Here is a 19,200-nt window from a genome sequence, read left to right on the forward strand (position 1 = left end):
CTACTCCTGTCCAGTGGATGGCTGGGGCAGCCACTGTGGGGCCCCCAAAAGTGTGGGGCCTGGAGCTGCCAACCCACCTTGTCCTGTGGATGGGGTCCATATTCAGTGGCATGAGTGTTATTTGATCTGACATACTGCACTGTTTCATAGACTGACTGTAAGAGACACTATTTGCCTGATCACAGTTTCCTCATCAAAGGGGACTGGAACAACTTCATTCAGTTCTCCCTTCCTGTGCGAGATCTCCTCCCCAGCCTCAATATGGGTGCACAGGAGAGATCTCATCACTGTGTGGGAATGAGCCCCCTGTGTGTATCTGTGCTAAGCAGGACAAGGTGCCCCCAGGGCGGCTCCTCAGTACAGGGACTGTGAGATCCCTGCGGTGAAGTATGAGGCAACTTCATGGTGGAGAGGCTGGAGGAGGCTCACTCAGTATTGAGCCCTGCTTGCTTGGAAAGCTATTTCAATGTGCATTTGCGGTCTGCAAAAAGATCCTATCAGGATGACCCACATGCATGTGTGTACGCCTCTTCCCCCTTGAGGTTAGGCCAGTGATGAATTTGTGGCAGGGCTGAAGACTAGCACCTCTGTGCTTGTCAGGTCCTAGCTCTGGCACCTCTGGGTTTGCCATGTCAGTCATAAACTTAAAAGCATTGCTTGAGCCCCTGGCCCTGAGCCTTTCATTCATTACAAATTAAAATGGGTTACCCCTATCACAGTGAGTATGTAATGGGGAGAGGGCCCCACCCCCAAAGCTAGCTCTTAAAATGAGTGGCAGGGGCCTGCAACCTGTGGCTCTGGAGCCACATGTGGCTTTTTAAGGACTACTTTGTGGCTCCCAACAGTATAATCGCAAAATAAAAAAACAAAACAACTCTCTTCTGAGTATATTTTGGTGAATGTCTAAAAGTGAAAAAATGAACATGTCACATCTAAATAGCAAACGATATGTGATCTCAAAATGTGGGATAACTCCTTTAATATGTGCAGTGTTTTTAAAATAGAAGTTACAAAAAGTATGGGTTGACATAATTTATTAAGGCTCAATGTCTGGTTGGCGGTCGATTTCAAGCTGAGTGCTCCGGGGATCAGTTCTGTGTCTGATATTGTTCAACATCTTTATTAATGACTTGGATAAGGGGATGGATGGGACCCTCATCAAATTTGTGGATGATACAAAGCTAGTGGGACAGATAGATACATTGGAGGGTAGGAATAGGGCCAAGAGTGACAGATAAATTGGAGGATTGGGCCAAAAGAAATCTGATGAAGTTCATCAATGACAAGTGCAGAGTCCTGCACTTGGGACAGAAGAATCCCAAGAATTGTTACAGGCTGGGGGCCAACTGGTTAAGTAGCAGTATAGCAGAAAAAGGATCTAGGGATTACAGTGGATGAGAGGCTGGATATGAGTCAAATGTGTCCTTGTAGCTAAGAAGGCTAACTGCATATTGGGGTGCATTAGGAGAAGCATTTCCAGCAGATCTAAGCTGCGTCTACACGTGCACGCTACTTCGAAGTAGCGGCAGTAACTTCGAAATAGCGCCCGTCACGTCTACACGTGTTGGGCGCTATTTCGAAGTTGAAATCGACGTTAGGCGGCGAGACGTCGAAGTCGCTAACCCCATGAGGGGATGGGAATAGCGCCCTACTTTGACGTTCAACATCGAAGTAGGGACGTGTAGACGATCCGCGTCCCGCAACATCGAAATAGCGGGGTCCTCCATGGCGGCCATCAGCTGGGGGGTTGAGAGATACTCTCTCTCCAGCCCTTGCGGGGCTCTGTGGTCACCGTGGGCAGCAGCCCTTAGCCCAGGGCTTCTGGCTGCTGCTGCTGCAGCTGGGGGTCCGTGCTGCATATACAGGGTCTGCAACTAGTTGTTGGCTCTGTGTATCTTGCACTGTTTAATGAAAGTGTGTCTGGGAGGGGCCCTTTAAGGGAGCGACTTGCTGTTGAGTCCGCCCCGTGACCCTGTCTGCAGCTGTGCCTGGCTCCCTTATTTCAATGTGTGCTACTTTGGCGTGTAGACGTTCCCTCGCTGTGCCTATTTCGATGTTGGGCTGAGCAACGTCGAAGTTGAACATCGACGTTGCCAGCCCTGGAGGACGTGTAGACGTTATTCATCGAAATAGCCTATTTCGATGTCGCAACATCGAAATAAGCTATTTCGAAGTTGGGTGCACGTGTAGACGTAGCCCTAGAGATGTTATTATTCCCCTCTATTCTGAACTGGTGAGGTCGCATCTGGAGTATTGCATCCAGTTCTGAGCCCCCCAGTATAAAAAGGATGTGGATGCATTTGAGCAGGTCCGGTGGAGGGTAACGAAAATGATTAAGTGGCTGAAGAACATGACCTATGAACAGAGACTAAGGGACTTGGGCTTGTTTAGTTTGCACAAGAGAAGAATGAGGGGCAATCTGATAGCAGCCTTCATCTTCCTGAAAGGGGACTCCAAAGAAGAGGGGAGAGAGACTGTGCTCATTTGTGACAGAAGGCAGAACAAGAAGCAGTAGTCTGAAGATACACAGGGGAGAAGTGTAGGTTGGATATTAGGAAAACTATTTCACCAGGACAGTGGTAAAACAGTGGAATGTGTTGAGAGGTGGGTGGTGGTGGCAGCTCCATCCCTAGAGGTTTTTAGTTCCCAGCTTGACGTTACCCTGGCTGGGATGACTTAGCTGGGGTTGGTCCTGCTTGATTCAAGGGGCTGGACTCAATGACCGCATGAGGTCCCTTCCAGCCCTAGGGTTCTATAATTATCTTATATTCACATGCAGCGGGGGCTCTTGAATTATTGAGTTCTTGCTGATTTTGAAAAAAAACGGCTCCTCTTGCTCTTTTGGTTGCCGACTCGGGCTGAGGGGGGTGAGGCGTCTGCCACACAGGTAGGTCTCCCTCCACGTGGGCTGGGGAAGAGCCTTTGCAATGGGGTTAGTCCCTTGTGTGTGTGTGTGTGTGTGAGGGGGCAGACAGAAGCCGTTCCCGTGGGATCAGCCCCCCCCCCCGTGTGTGGGTGAGGAGCCCTTTCTGTGGGGCGGGGCCCTGTGCGCCAGGTAAGCCGTTGGCCCCCTCGCGGTGCGCGAGGTGACGCTCTCCTTAGACTCGGGCGTCGGTGCCTTCCTCGGCGAGCGGGGCTTTGACGGGCCCTGCCGTGTCGCGACCCCCGTCCTACTGCTCCTCCCCCGCACCCCCGCCGAGCCAGCGCTGGCCCCTTCCGGCTGCCCCGCACAATCGTGGCGGTCTTGGAGGCGGGGCGGGGCGGCGCGAGAGAGGACGGGTCAGTGAAAGTTCCGGCCCGGCGGCCGGCCTGTGTCATGTGACAAGGAGGCAAGATGGCTGCCTTCCCGTGGTAACTGCACCTTTCCAACCTTCTGTCAGTTGCGTCTCACGGGTGTGATTTGTGTTGGGAGTTTGGCTCTTGGTTCTGTCTGCGGCGTCCCGCCTCCTGGGCCACCTCCGCTCCGGGAAGCGCTCGTAGAGGTAGCGCTCGAGGCGCAGACGTAGCCAGGCCCCTGGCGGCTGGACGCCGAGTACCCGTCGTGTGGCCGGGGAGATGTAGAGCGGGTAGAGGCGCCGGGAGGCGGCTGGGCTGAGGGGAGGGCGTTGGCGGCAGGTCTGGACTGGCGGAGTCTGAGGTGGAACATCCGGCAGGCCTGAGCCTCGAGCGGGTTTGCGCGAAGGGTCCTGCTGGTCTTCTCGCTGGGGCCAAAGCAGAGACCGGCGCACATTCCCGAGCAGGGGCCTGGAGTTTGTGTCTTGCCGCTTAACGGGAGGCGCGCAGGTCTGTTAGCTGCCTGCTCCGTTCTCCTAACGCCTCAGTCCGAAGCCAGCGTACCAGAGTGCAGCAAGCGCCTGTTCGGGAGGTGAGTGCGGTGGAGCTGTGGGTAGTGCTTAACTTCTCCTTGCCCATGGCCCTTGCCAGCAGCCCTGACCAAAGCTGTCTGTGCTGTAGGGGGTTTCTACAGTAAAACAAATATCAATAGGGCCCTGCCAAATCCATGGCCCATTTTCGTCAAGGCTATGGCCATAGACTTTTTAAAATAATAAATGTCATGATTTCAGCTACTTCATTGGACATTTCACATGGTTGTAATTGGGGACAGCAGTGGGTGTTGAACGATTATTGTAGAGAGGGTTGGGGTACTACTGCCCTTCTGTGTTGTTGCTGGAGGTGGTGTTGCTTTCAGAGATTGGCAGCTGGCAAGCAGCAGCTTCTAGCCAGAATCCCAGATCTGTTGGCAGAGCTACTCCCCAGCACCAGTGCAGGAATAAGGGTTGTATACTAAGGTATTGCTAGCTTTTCTTTTGAGCTGCTGTTGATAGGATGCTGCCTTCAAAGTTAGGTGCCCAGCCAGCAGTGCCTCTGAGTGTCCCACTCTGAAGGCAGCATGGATATAAAAATGTTAATGTCATGGCCATCCCCTTAAATAATCTTGCAATCCCCTTTTGAGTCAGGAGCCCCAATTTGAGAAATTCAGGTATTCCCTCATGAAATCTAGATAGTATTGGGTAAAAGCACATTCATCACACAGCTAGAGTTAGTGATGGAAAGATCAAGGAAGAAGTAGAAGGGGTATTGGTGCATGGGGTGAGAATTAACAACTTGACCTTCACAGATATTATAGTTATCAACAAGGACAATGAAGGGAAGCTAGAGAGAACAGAGCAGATGCTAAATGAGGAAGGGAAGTGGAATGGACTGATCATGAATATCAGTAAAATGAAAACAATGGTATTTGGAGTTAAAGAAATAGGAAGGAAGATCAACGTAGACAGGATCGAACTAGAAACATAGAGAAGTTGATGTATCTGGGGAATAACATGATGTATGGTCTAGACTGTAAGAAGGAAATAGCGACTAGAATAGCAAAAGCAAGAACGAGTTTGAAGGCGATGGATGAGATCTGGAAAAGCAAAGTGATTAGATTAGGAACAAAGCTGAGTATGTTGAAAACTTATGTATTTGGCAGCATGTTTTATGATTGTGAGACGTGGGTGGTAATGAAAAATTAGAAAAGAAGAAATTGACTTTCGAGAGGAGGAGTTATAGAAAGATCCTGAGAATAGGATGGATGCAAAAGGTCGCTAACGAGGAATTATATAGGAAGATACAGCCGAAAGAGAACCTACTGCAGAAGGTTATACAATGGAAGTTACAGGTATTTGGGGGCATATCTGCAGAATGAACAGCAAATGAAAATGCAAAACACTAGTATTTAGAATAATGGATGGCTTGAATAGGAGAGGAAGACCCCTACAGAGAATGGGTAGGTTGGTGCAGAGCTAATCCACAAAAACTAAGCCACTCCACACTGGACAGGGAATGATGGAAGGAAGTAGTGAGGAAGGCATCAGATACCAACAGGCACTGAGCCCATGGTGGCTATTGATGATGGTGAGACCAGATTTCACTCTGTCGGGGTGGAGGTGTGTGTGTGTGGTCCTGAATTTGGTAGGGCCCCAGATGCCAGTGGAGCTGACAGCCTCCTCATGCCCTGAGGCAAGGTACAAGGGGTGCCTTGTTCTGTGCCCTTGGAAGGGGCGTGACCAATGGCAGAAGGGGTGGGGCCTAAGGTAGTCAGCACTCCATCATTGCTCAGATCACTGTGCTTGCCCCCCTCCTTCCCTCAGAGCCACGTGGATTGGCACAACAGTGCTGCCGCAGGACTTCAGAATGGCCCCTTTGAAATGCTGGGAGCTGGGGCAACTGTACCCTTTGCTCCCACCCTTTCCCTGTGCTGTCAGCGGGTCCGCTAAATATCACATACAACATCAATAATTTATTCCTTGCTTCAGGATTGGTGCTTTGGAAAGAGTCTAAAAGGAAGCCTGAAACCTAAATGAAATAGCAGTAAGCTATTAAATTATGACTGTTTTAGACACTTACATACATGTTCCTTCAAAGTCAATTCTTTCAAGTGCCCTTATGAGAAGAAACGTGAAGTTAAGTTTAGATCACAAATGTTTTCCCATGCTTTGGAATTTCCTCAGGAAGTCAGTGGTATCTCAGAGATATCTGGGAGTGTTGGTGGCCATTCGTGACGATTTTTTTTTGTTGATGCTTCTAGAATTCCCATTTGACTAGGATTTTTGTTCTCAATTTAATCATACACCATTGTTTGGGGATAATAGCTAAATCAAAAAATAATTCTTGGATATTAGCAGAACACTTATTTTGTGAAAATTGCAAACATGCTATTTTAAGGAGATGCTTATGTTAAAAAGTTGGGGGAGAAAACTAAACAGTTACCTTTATATTTCACAAACGTTCATTTGTTAAAGCTGAAAATTTAGAAATTTATATTTTATTGTTTTCAATTCTCATCTTAAGCAATGAATGTGCCTTTGATTAGCCATTGTCACTTACAGTGACGCTTTCTGGTTCTCATGTACTAGCTAAAACTGCAAGGAAGTGTTGGGCTTTTTTAATTTAAAACAAAACAAAAAAATCAATTTTTATTTCAGTAGTTTTCAATTAAATTTTTTAGAGATGTCAGTCTGTGAACTAAACTATGGGCCAAATTTAGCCTGGCAGTGACCTTCTAAAAGGTCATAGAGCTTTACTTTTAGTGCCCTATTCTCCTTTCTGCCCCTTTCCCCAGAAGATCCTGTGGTTTTATCTGCTATATGAGCTAAAATGTGTTAAATACTGTCCAGGACGTATTATAAGAGAAGAGATCAGTCTGTACGGGGGCCCAAGGCTCTGAGGTCTGGAAGGGAGGGAGGATGATCCCAAAGCTGCTTCCTGCCCCGCAACCCATGGTGGAGCCTGCAGTCTGGATCTGGACTGCACCTTACCTTATCCAGCCTGTGAGGCTCGGGGCTCCAAACCCTCCACCCTGCCGCAGGCTGGATTCTATTGAGGGGAGCTCTGAGACTCGGGATCCTGATCCAGACAAGCTGCAGGCTGGATCCGGATCATGGGCCATGGGTTCCCCGGCCCTGTTCTAGAGGAAGGACACCCATGCTGGAGTATTGTAGTCATATCATCTGTTGGTATTAATATTGAGAATGTTGCCTTGAACTGTGTAATTTTTGCTTCATGGATAGGGAAAGAGTTGAAGCACTTCTCTTCCTGTGCAGATCCTTGCTGGAACTTTATAAATCTTTTAAACAAGACTAAACAGATGCACAAAATCAGAGAGTGCCTTGTTACTCTTCAGAATCAACACCCTGTTTCATGTGAATGAACAGCCTATTGGATGTGTCTCCTGTGATGTGAAACCTACTGGAGCTGATGGAAAACTCTTGTTTTTCCAGCCTCCAAATCCTTATTGAATGTTACAGAAGGGTGATCCATCAACTTTTGCAGATGGGCTGCCAAAGTGCCTTTCGTATCTTTCCTGCTGTAAGCAAATCCTCTTGTGCACTCCCTCACTCCTGCCATATGGTGCCAGATCATGAACAAAACTTAATTTTTACTGAAGTACAAATTTGTTTGTGAGCTTTAAAAGATCAGTGACCAATAAAGAAACTAATAAGGTCTTAGCATCGCTGAATGAAATTAGTTTTGTTATTCAGTTGCCAGTGTAGCTGTAGTCCAAGTCTTCAAGGTGAAGTGCTTGGAGTACATTATCTGTGTTATTCTTTGAGTGAAAATCTTCTTTTGCTATGGAAGAAGGTCTGGTTTTGTCAACAGTGTAACAACACAGATTAAGAATAAAAACTGTAAAACGAGTTTGCTGGAAGTTGTTTATTTTAATAAAATATATTCAGTAAAAATGGAAGCCTTTGTTACATTGATTTATTTCTTGTTCTTGCATTGCTGGTTATGTTTTTCCTTTTGTGAGCTGGCCATTGCAACTTTATGTGTGAATATTGCAAAACACCTGAATTATTTGTTAATGCAGATACTTAAGATGGTTAAACTCAAAGGTATGGAAGCAAATCCAACTGTTCTACTTTGAATACAGAATAGTAGGTAGCAGCTGCCTCCTTTCACAAGCACAGTGCACAGATTTTTTTTTTTTTTTATTTTGAGTCCAAGGCATCAAAGCAGTCAAGTCACTTTACAAATTAACTTCCTATGCAAAGGGAAATCTTACATCATACAGTTGGATTTAGTGCTTTGGAAAGTATACATCTATAAGCATGACGTCCATGTAAACATTTACAGGCTTTCAGATACATATACAATTATGCACCTATAAACATTTTTCTTTACCCTTGTTTTTTAAGGCATGCAAGAACTAGAAATTACGTATCAGAATTTGAATCATGCAGACTGGAGGCTGTACCTGTGGAATTTGGGGAGTACCATCCTCTGAAACCCATTACGGTAAGTAACAGAGAGAAAGCCCTGCTAGTCTATATACTATCAAAACAAAAAGGCAGTAAAGTAGCACTTTAAAGACAAACAAAACAATTTATTAGGTGAGCTTTCGTGGGACAGACCCACTTCTTCAGACCATAGCCATACCAGCTATATTGAGTCTATTCTGGTATGGCTATGGTCTGAAGAAGTGGGTCTGTTCCTTTACAGTAAGTTTCTTCTTGTGCTTTGCAAATGACATCACTGTCACATGAAAACTATTTACTGCTCGCAACTGGGGGGGCAGTTCTGAGTTCTTGTCGAATTTGTTAGAAGTAAAGTTTTGGTTTTAAAGTCACTGGAAGTACCAGTGAAGTGCTTTTGGGTTGCTCCAGTAGGTTGCCCCTCCCACCATTTCTGTAATACCAAGGATTTATGCTTCAGTTTACACAGTACTGAACAACCATGTCAGAAAAAAACTCTTAATATTCAGGTCAGCTCAGATCTTTCAAAGCTGCTTGGTCACGTACAAAATGTTTCATAATGTGTAAAAAGACCAGATTAGGACCAACTCATCACATTACGGGTGATCTGCCAAACTGTTCAATGTAGAACTTGTTTTTGGGTTACCTCTAAATGAGCTGTTTGTTTTAAAAGCACTCTGTGGAATATTACAAGCATTCATGGGACTCTAGAAAGCACTGAAGAAGCAAAGTCCTTGCTCCAAAGATGTTATGGTTTAACCTTGATGACTGTGATACATGGGCAGCAGTTTAGACTTGGGAAGGTTAGTAGGAAGATCTGCACAGGAAAGCTTCATGACAGGAGCAGTCTTGAAAGATAGGTTAGAAAAACAAAAGGAGGCGTGACTGGCCCACAAGAAGTGGGAGGCCGTTTGAAGTTGAGTATCATGAAGAAGGTATATAAAACAAGAATGGGAGAAGGAAATGAAGAATAGATGTAGAAGAGAGAATGAGCAGCTGGGAGAGTAGGGGAACTGAAGTATTTACCTCCTCTGCATCCCCCTGCTTAAAGAAGAGCTTCTGAAATTCAGGTCAGGACTGCCTTTTGCTGCAGAGAATAGAAACAAAAATGGTGAAAGAACCTAGAAGTCCCAGTACTTTAGCTGTGGCATTCCTAGCAAATAGGAAAATTGTGCTCTTTGGAGAAACTGTGTTCTAATAAGTTGTTAAAATGGAAGTAGATCTTTTCCCTTTACAGTTGGACTTTTCTTTCAGGTTACTGAATCCAAAACCAAGAAAATGGGGCGGAAAGGAAGTACTTCCTCTACCTCCTCCTCTTCTTCCAGTTCAATGGTAGACCCGCTAAGCAGTGTGTTGGATGGTACTGATCCCTTGTCACTCTTCGCAGCAACAGCAGATCCAGTGGTTACTGCAACTAACATGGTAAAGCTCAAGGACAAATTTTTCAAGCATATTGAACAAAATAAACTCACATAAAGCTGATTCTTTGTTCAGTTGCAAGAGCTGTTTCAGTGCAGCATGTACCATATTAATGAATCAGAACATTTCATTTATGAGTTTGCTTTTGTTTTGGTAACATTTGTGTTTTTAAATTTTGTAAATCTGTGGAAGGATCAGCTAACATATGAAGCATAGTAGGTCTTAAAATATCTGGTCACCTTTCTCAGTCTTCCTGGTATGTATGAAGTTGAACATCTTGTTTGTATTCCTCCTAGGACGGTATAAGAAAGAAACGTGATAAAGATGACAGCTTGGCTGTAGGAAGTGACTTTGAACCCTGGTCAGACAAACGTGGTGAAATCCTTGCTAGATACACGACGACTGAAAAACTCTCCATTGTAAGTGTGCTTCTTAATAATTTTGTGCAACAGTCTTAATAGACTCTGATTACTGTGCTGCTATGATAACTGACTACCTTGTGACTATTGATAGATTGATAGAAGATTAGAGTTGGAGGAGACCTTAGGACATGTCTCATTCAACACTCTTCTGAAAGCAGGACCAACCCCAACTAAATCATTCCAGCCAGGACTTTAAGCCTGGCCTAAAAAACTTCTCATGATAGAGAGTCTACCGCCTCCCTAGAAATCCAGTGTTTCATCACGCTCTTAGTGAAATAGTTTTTCCTGATATCCAATCTAGAGTTCCCCACTGAAACATAAGACCATCACTTCTTGTTCTGTCCCCTGCCACCACTGAGAATATTCTGTATCTATTCTCTTTGGAACTTCCCTTCTGGTCGTTAAAGGCTTCTATCAAATCCCCCCCTTATTCTTCTCTTCTACAGACTAAGTAAACTAATTTCCTTCAGCTTCTCTTCATAATTCATGTGCTTCCCCCGCCCCAATCATTTTCATTTCCCTCTGAGGGACTTTGTCCAACTTGTGCACATCCTTTCTGTAGTGAGGGCCCCAAAACTGGACATAATATGCCAGATGTGGCCTCACTAGTGCTGAATAGTGGGGTATAATCACGTCCCTTGTTCTGATGGCAGTGCTGCGACTAATGCAATCCAGTATGTTGTTAGCCTTGTTGGCAACAAGGGAACACTGTTGATCGATATCCATCTTCTCGTCTGCTGTAATCCCCAGATCCTTTTCTGCAGACCTGCAGATTAGTCATTCAGTCCCCAGCCTGTAGCATTGTCTGAGATTCTTCTGTCCTAAGTGAAGGACTCTGCACTTGTCCTTGTTAAGCCTTATCCGATTTCTTCCTCCAATAGTTCTTTTCTATGTAAACAAATCCAGTAAATTTCACTTGCAATATAATGGAAAAACCATCTTAGCAGCTCGAGCTTTAAAATATTCATAGAGAAGACTGACTGATCTTTGGCCTATTGTACTTGATTATTTTTAGAGAGCCAAAAAATATGCTAGCCACTTCCCAGAACAAATACAGAGACATGGTCCATGCCACAAAACACACAATCACACTTAATTCTATAAATTAATATATAAATAGCAGCATTGAAAATAGTAGATCATTTCACACTTTAAGTAATTTGTAAATAAGTTTGTAAATACATGCGTTCTAAAATGCTGTTGTTTCTCTGCAGAATCTGTATATGGGTGCTGAAAAAGGTGAGTAGTTTCTCTATCAAATGGATGGTACTGTTCTTTTAAGAAAAAAAACAAATTGCAGAGCTCTAGTGCAAACATACATTCAAATAAAGGTTTCTTTCTCTAACTGTGAGCCTCTTCCCTGATCTTTGTCATGGGATTCCCATTGGATTTTTGTAAATACAAGACAAATACAATTAACCATCCTCCACCTGCTGGGTGCTTTATGTGCAATTTGAAAGAAACTAGAACTCCTGAAATTTACATTGTGGCTTTAAAAACATCTGAGCAGTTCCCAGTCTTCTGAATCTCCCAAAATAGTAAGATTAGTTTGGTATTTGGCTTGTCTTTATTAATGTTCTCGCTTGCTTGAAGTGAACAGGAGGGGGAGTAGAAGGAAGTGCTCTGCATGGCATTCAGCCATTCTCTCTGCCGTCTTGAGAGATGAGTATTGAAGGAACTGATTCTAGTGGTAAACTGGCAGTTCAGTAGAATATCAAAATCTTAAATTTTAATGCAGAATGTTATTTGTTTTGTTAGTGTGAAAAGCTGCTTAGTAGGAAAAGTACCTTCCATAGCAAAACACAGTCTTGGAAGGAGTAAAATATTCAGTACTCCTGCTTCTTACCAGAAGAACATGAATAGAAAATCTTTTTTTTTTTTTTTTAAGCTTGCATTTTGTTTCAGATCAGTTTTGATTTATTCAGTTGCTATTTTGCACCCACTGTGAATTGTTGGGATGGGGAAAAAAGGGCAAATGAAATCATTGGAACATTTACTATGTGCCTGCTGGAATGGAGGTCTTGTTTAAAAATCAGGTTTGCCATCTGTCATCCTAGAAGCGAATAACTGCCTCGGGTGGTTGAGCTGCCATTTTGGTCTTGGGGAATGATATCATATTTAAATCTGACTCTTTTCTCCTCAAGTAATTTTTTTATAGTTCAAGAATTTGGAAATTCAAAGCTATAATTACTCACAGGAAAAGCTACAACACCTGGCTCAGCAGTTTCTGAGAAGGTGCGGACAAGGCTTGAAGAGCTGGATGATCTTGAAGAGGTGAGCAAACTGTTTGTCCAGGAAACATTTTCATTTAAAAAAAAATTAACTGTGAGAGAGAACTATTTTAAATAACTTTTTGACTTATGTTTAAAGTGTTGAAGTCCCATTTCAAGTTGTATGAGAGAGAGAAAAAATAGTCCCAACTGACATCAATATAATTTATCTCTTATGGGGTGGTATTTAAGCTTCCTGCCTGATAATCTCTACCAATTTCTGATCTTTCTATTCTGTCTGTTGTTGCAGAGAGTGATATCTCCCTTAAGTAAGGCACTGATTCAGTCAAGCACTTAAACACTTAAGTAGTCCCACTGAAATTAGTAGGGCTATTGACATACTTAAATACCTTACTAAATTGGTGCCAAAAAGTAATTCTCCAATTCTGTGGCAGTGCCTCTACGCTTATAGCTAACTTCAACTTGGATCCCATGATTAACACAGTATTGTGTTCATTTTATAAATTTAGTGTGAAATTAGCATGTGCCAAAACTAGCATCTACCGAACTATCTGCAGGTTAGATTTTACGAGTGGAAGAATAAGTGTTTCTCAATAGTAAATTCACTACTTAGACTGAATTGCCTAGCCTTACTCAGGGAACAATGGGTGCTTCTCGATTTCATCACTTCATTTGTCAATTTGTTTTCCTGGTAATCATTAGTGATACCTAATCCTTTACAGTGACTTGCTGTAGTTTTGGTGTAACAGTGACAGTCTTGTTCCTTATTTTTCCACAAATGAGTATCTGGACATTTTGCTCTGAGAATGTTTCAACAATGTGTTTTGCTCTAGATTTGAACACCATTTTGCAACAGACTTTGTTCATAAACAGTCTTGCAAGCAGTAGTTCCTCTAATTTTTTCTGTCCACGGGCAGAATAAATGTTATGTGTACCCATGTATGTGCAGAAGAATACCATGAGTAGAAACACATGTTGCCCACTGTGGGGGCGCTGCTAATCAGCTGTGCGGCACCTGAATCTCTCCAGGATGGCCTCCCAAGTACTCAGCTTCCAGGGAACACTGCTTACAATATGTAATTGTAGGCCAGTGAAAAGGAATTGGAGGCTTAGAGGAACACGGGCCTGTTTTTGTTCTTGGCTAGAAAGTAACCAAGTGATGTTCTGTTTCTGCTGCTGCTACAATTTAATAGCAGTCCACTACAAAACCTCATACCAAATTGAAAGGAATAACAAGTAAGGTAAATATAAATGGCTTAACAGTTTGAGCTCCATTTTATATATTAAAGGCATTTGACTAATATAAAAAAATAAGGTTTCAAGTACAACAAGAAGTTCTGTGGCACCTTATAGACTGATGGATATTTTGGAGCATAAGCTTTCGTGAGCAAAGACCCGCTTCATCAGACGTATCTGACAAAGCAGGTCTTTGCCCACAAAAGCTTATGCTCCAAAATGTCCATTAGTCTATAAGGTGCCACGGGACTTCTTGTTATTTTTGTAAGATACAGACTAACACAGCTACTCCTTCTGATACTTGTCACCATGCATGGTTTCAAGTGGCACTGTCACGTACTTCATATATTTATTTAAACTTTCATTGTTTGTCATTCTACTAGAAGAATAACTTCCTCTTTCTGTTTTTTTTCCCCATTGTCCTTTTGGCAGACATTGTGTGGTAATGTTTCTAGTGTTGGAGCCAGCACCACTGCTTTATTTACCTTTGTTTCTACACGAGTATCACTGATATCAGCTGGAATAGTCCCAGAAGTGCTGGAAATATTGGTCTATGGGCCCAACCAAAGCCCTGAATTCAATAGCTGCCCCCTCTAGATTTTTGGGGAGGTTCACATTAGCAGGTCACATCTGGTTCTGTGATCTCTGTAGCTTGGGGCAGTGTTTGTTAGTGAATTCCTGCAGCAAAGCAATGGGAGGAAGCACCTTGAAAGAGTTGTGATGTTACATCATACTAAAATGATGGGATAAAAACAGAATTGTTATAGGGGAAGGGCTGGTAGCTCAGCCTATTCTGATTTCCCCAACATTTCCCATCCAGTTTACTATTGCATGTAACTCTGCCAAGCTTTAACAGTTAATTATGGGTGATATTTCCCTGGGTTTTGCTTGTTTTCTGACTCATGCTGACTTTTTTGAAAATGTCAGCGAAAACAATTTAGTGTGAGGCTCTGTGCCCACTAGAGAGCTCTCCAGAGCCTAGAATACAACACATGATTCTTAAGTCTCACCCTTTTTCTCTTGTCAATAAATATTTGTGAAACCCTCCAGCAGTTGTTCCCCAGTGTCCAACACTGACTGCTTTGGTAGCAATTGTAAAGTGCCCTGCCCATGAGTCATGGAGACAAGCGGCTCCTTCCCCTCCTCCCCCCCACATACCAAACTGTAAAACCCTGTGAATTTTTGAAGTCGTTTCCTCATTACTCAGCTTGGGGAGCACACCTAGTGCTTTCTATGACTTTTGTGCAGCTACCCAGCTGAGCATACAAGCTACATGCTCAAGACACCCTCTGGTCTGCAGTATACAGGCAATATTGGATCTCCTGAGTCTGCAGGTAGAGGAGGCTTTGCAGGCACAGCTACAGGTCAGATGCAGAAATGTGAACCTCTCTGAGCAGGTTGTATGAGGAATGCAGAACAAGGCATGTGACAGGGAATGGAAGCAGCACCACATGAAAGCGAAGCAATTGCAGCAGGCATACTAGAAGCCCAGGGAAGCCAACAGTCAAGTGGGTGCCAAGCTTCCGAACTGCTGAGTTTTACAAAGAGTTGTATGTCATATTTGGTAGAGACACCACCACCCTACTTGTCACTATACGTACCTCTGCAAGGTTTGAGTCACAGGCCCTGGTGAGAACAGTAAGGAGGAAGGACATGCGACTGGGAGTTCAGCTATGTCACAAACCAAGACCTGGTTGACAGTCTACCATACTTCAGTGAATTCAGGCAGTTGAATGCATGCAAGCCTGATGGAGGGAAAAGAACCTCAGGGTAAGTGTGCAGCTGTATTTCTCATTATTATGGGGTACTTGATGGTGCCCCCAACTCAACAGAACACTTTGCCGTTGAATTTTCATTAACTTACATAAGCCTGAAGAGAGAGTGGTACACAGGGGGAGAGAGAGAGAGTTACCCCCTTTTCATTTCCCTGTACATTTGTTCTGGGCAGAGGTGAAGGGGACAGGGAGCACTTTGTTTATGTATGTGGATCTGTTTCTGGAATCTTCCTGAGAGGTATTGACACAATTTTCGTAGAAATACTCTGCAGTCCTCTCCTGAAGGCTTCCAGGGATGCCAGCCTTATATTTCCCCCTCTGTGGTAAGACACTTGCTCATGCTAGTCAACAGTGTCTTTGACAGGCTCCATTGCGGCAAACCGGCTAGCAACATATGGGCCTGAGTAGCTTCAAGACTCTAGCAGCAGCCGTTCTTTCTTGAGTCTCTTGTCATTGTCAGGAGTGAGAGAGGAGCTAAAATTGTGGCAATATTCAGTGCCTTTGCCCTATATTCAGTTTTATGCATCTAATCAATTTTTTCGTTTCCCTTGTCCCTGATAGGCTAAACTCATCATGTCTGGTGCTCTGAGGTGGGGTTGTGCACAAGTACTTCAAAGCAAAAGCATCTATGAGTGTGTCTGCTTTAGGGCAGCAAAAGAGCAGGGAGTTCTGAATCTTAACTTTCACTGTCCATTGTGACGATACTGGCAATACTGTGTTTTATCCGTAGCTGATGCAGTTGTGGTCTGAGGAGTTTCCCATTCACACCCATGGATCACTTGCACCAGGCAAGGAAGAGAAGGAAAATGACTCAGGATAACATGTTCAATGAGATCATGCAAGCCAGCCTGTGTCAAACCCAGAGCAAAGTTTCTGGAAGATAAATATTGTAGACTATATGAAGAAGGAAAAAGCACACAGCAGAATGTTTCAGGAAAAGGGGAGAGAGCTGGACTAGGATATAATGGGGGCTTCTAAGTCAGTAAACACCAGTACTCTAGACTCTTGTGAATTATACAGCTCTGAGATCATCTCCTTGTGAAGTATAAGGATAATTCTACTACAGCATCTCCATGCACCTCCAGCACTCTGTATAGCATCGTTGGTCTGCATCCCTGCCATTAGTACCCCACCTGGGGAAGATTAAAGACAACCACAACTTCATATACACTGACCTATGAATCATAGTTGATGTATATGTAGGTAAAATGGACATAAATGTCCTTTCTCCTCCTTCAGTTCTGTTCCATAATTTATTAAGGTTTTAATGTATTTGTATTTAACTTGCTGAGAATTTCTTTCAGTTTTTTAATACAATAAAATTCTGTTTGGAAAATAATTCTTACTAGTTCTCAATATATGGTGCAGAATGTCTAGTGGAATTGAAAACACTCACTTGTACAGTGTGATACAAATCATTGGATGAATTAAAAAAGCAAAAACAAAACTTCAGCATAATAATCATGTGCAACAAACATCACAAGATTAATAGGTGCGTTGACACAGTTACATTCATAAATGTACATTAAATACCACATAATTCTGAACAGGCTCCAAAACAGCAGGATCAGGGAGAGCACAGTGTACCACAACATGTTACTGTGTTTCACTGTTAACGTTCTTTCAAAGCCTCTCCTAGTTATATAATTTTGTGTTTGAGCTCCTCTTATTGCCCTTGTGTGTGGCTGTTCAAATTTAGCAGACAGATGATTCATCTCTGCCCTTCATTCTGCTAGCAAGCTTTCTCCCGTGCTTCACAGATGTTTTGCAGGACATAGCAGGCAGCTATCACCACTGGGAGATTTTTTTCACACTGGGACCATGCTGTGAGTGAACAATGCCCATATTCTTTCAGTCTACCAAAAGCACATTCTCCTGTCATTCTGCACCTGTTTAAATCTTTCCTTGGTGCTGTTGAGTTGATCAGTGTGTGGTTTCATGAGCTGGGGTGCAAAGGGTTGGCTGGGTCCCTGAGGCTCACTAGTGGCATTTCAACATTGCCAATGGTAATTTGCCAGTTTGGGGGGAAAAAGTTCTTTCATGGAACTTTGAATAATTGTATGTTCTTGAAGATCTGAACAATTGCATAACCCCAGAATATTAGCCATGTCTGAGGATGTACTGTGTGGCAAGGTGGTCTGGTGCCATAATAGATATGACTGCTGTCTGTTGCTCCATTGCAGATGGGGAACCCCAGTGCTGCAGATCCATTCACCATGTCCTTCACATTGCTAAGAGCCACTATCCTGCACAGCATGAAAATGTCCTGCTCATATTTCCAGCTCCAAAATGATTTCCCACTGCATGGTAGCGATCTGGCATTGCAAGCTGTCAGAGCACTATTGCCTTTCACTCCTCCAGTGTCAGTGCAGCTTTCATTTTGGTGTCACTGTCCTGGATGACTAGGGTAGAGCTCTGCATACTGATCTGGGTAGGTTCTCCTGGTCATTTGAAAGTTCTGTAGCTGGTACTTCTCACCCCAAGTCTGTATTACAGTGCAGTCCCCTCAGTCGGAGTTTGTTTCTTGGACCCAGATTCGGCACTCCACTAACGGCACCTGCTCTGTGAATGCAGTCTTGAATTGGTCCTTGCTTCGTTCCACAGCAGTCTGTCCTCCAAAGAACTGTCCTATCCTTGCTGTTTTGGTTCTTCCTCCAGTGTTGCAGATACCTGAGAATATTGTAACCTATGTTTGTAACTCTCATGACAACAGGTCACAGCTATGGAAGCTCCATGCTTGTCAGAAATGGCAGAAAGCATGGAGGCCTGTGTGGTTTGTGGGATTTTTTTGAACGTGGTATGAAAATTTTGAGATATGTGACATTATGGAATGGGGAATGTTGCATCCTGAGAAATTGACCCTTCTCTTCCCATCACCTATGCCTGAGTTTTTCTGCTCCATTATGTAGAACAAAAATGCCTTAAGAGACCCTCACCAATGCACTGTGTATGTCTACACTACCCGGAAGATGGACCTGATTAGGGTCGATCTTCTGGCGTACAGTTTTGCGTGCCTGGTAGGGACTCATGAAGTCAGTCTATTGGAATCAGCAGTTGTCCCCTGTGCTCCGAGGAGGAAGCGGGGTTGATGAGAGAAACTCTACTGTTTGACCTTTGGTGAGGACAGCTAGGTAAGTCTATTGCAGATATGTTGATTCTAGCTACCCAGTTTAGTAGCAAGAATTGTGTATCTGCAGTCAACTTACTTACCATAGTGTAGGCATAGCCTGAGATATCTACCGGCGGTAATCTGCACTGTACATTGATGCAAGTACGTTAGCTGTGTATGTGCAATGCTGATGCGTGGAACTACTTAAGCAAGCACACACGCAGTGTACCAACTGCAACAAAAGTTTTTCATGTAGCTGGTACAGTAACTCAAGTGGCAGAGGCTGTGCAGTGGATCTCAATGTTCCAACCCAGCTGAAGAACAATGTTATCTTTAAGCCTGGTATCTTCTTTTTATTGCCTTTGTATTAAATTTAAATGTTTTTTTTTTTTTCTTGTCAGGGCTCACAAAAAGAACTGTTGAATTTGACTCAGCAAGACTATATGAATCGGATTGAAGACCTCAATCAGTCATTGAAGGATGCCTGGGCCTCTGATCAAAAAGTAAAAGCTCTAAAAATAGTTATCCAGGTCAGTTTAACAATATAAAAATAATTAAATTTGTTTCTTTAGAAAATAAACATGAGTGGATGTTACTCTAGCTATAGTGTTGCTGCAGACACCTTCACCATGCTCAGGGTAGGAATGAATGTGTAAACAATCTTTGTGCTATAGGGCCAGAATAAGCCTGTAATCATAAGTTGTTGTAGAGCTATTTGCTGCTTAGAAAGTGGTAATGATGCTGTGGTGCTGATCAAGGCATGTACTTAAA

At 43.6% G+C, this 19,200-nt stretch overlaps 1 protein-coding gene across 4 annotated transcripts in view; it reads left to right on the plus strand.

The window, feature by feature from the left end:
* Nucleotides 1–3,308: 3,308 nt before the first annotated feature.
* VPS35L (VPS35 endosomal protein sorting factor like) overlaps nucleotides 3,309–19,200 on the plus strand; it is a 128,709-nt gene continuing 112,817 nt past the window's right edge. Inside the window, exons 1-7 of one of the 4 annotated variants that reach the window (XM_075010607.1) lie at nucleotides 3,309–3,351; nucleotides 8,181–8,280; nucleotides 9,492–9,659; nucleotides 9,953–10,075; nucleotides 11,293–11,317; nucleotides 12,276–12,352; nucleotides 18,831–18,959. In XM_075010607.1, the coding sequence (XP_074866708.1) occupies nucleotides 3,335–3,351; nucleotides 8,181–8,280; nucleotides 9,492–9,659; nucleotides 9,953–10,075; nucleotides 11,293–11,317; nucleotides 12,276–12,352; nucleotides 18,831–18,959 (639 nt within the window). In that variant the 5' untranslated portion in view covers nucleotides 3,309–3,334. Of the gene's footprint in view, nucleotides 3,352–3,676; nucleotides 3,866–8,180; nucleotides 8,281–9,491; nucleotides 9,660–9,952; nucleotides 10,076–11,292; nucleotides 11,318–12,275; nucleotides 12,353–14,153; nucleotides 15,316–18,830; nucleotides 18,960–19,200 lie in introns of those variants that run through there. The other 3 variants (XM_075010608.1, XM_075010609.1, XM_075010611.1) reach the window with 3 other exon arrangements.

The sequence above is a fragment of the Carettochelys insculpta genome, chromosome 16 (assembly GCF_033958435.1).
Source record: "Carettochelys insculpta isolate YL-2023 chromosome 16, ASM3395843v1, whole genome shotgun sequence".
Lineage (NCBI taxonomy): Eukaryota > Metazoa > Chordata > Testudines > Carettochelyidae > Carettochelys > Carettochelys insculpta.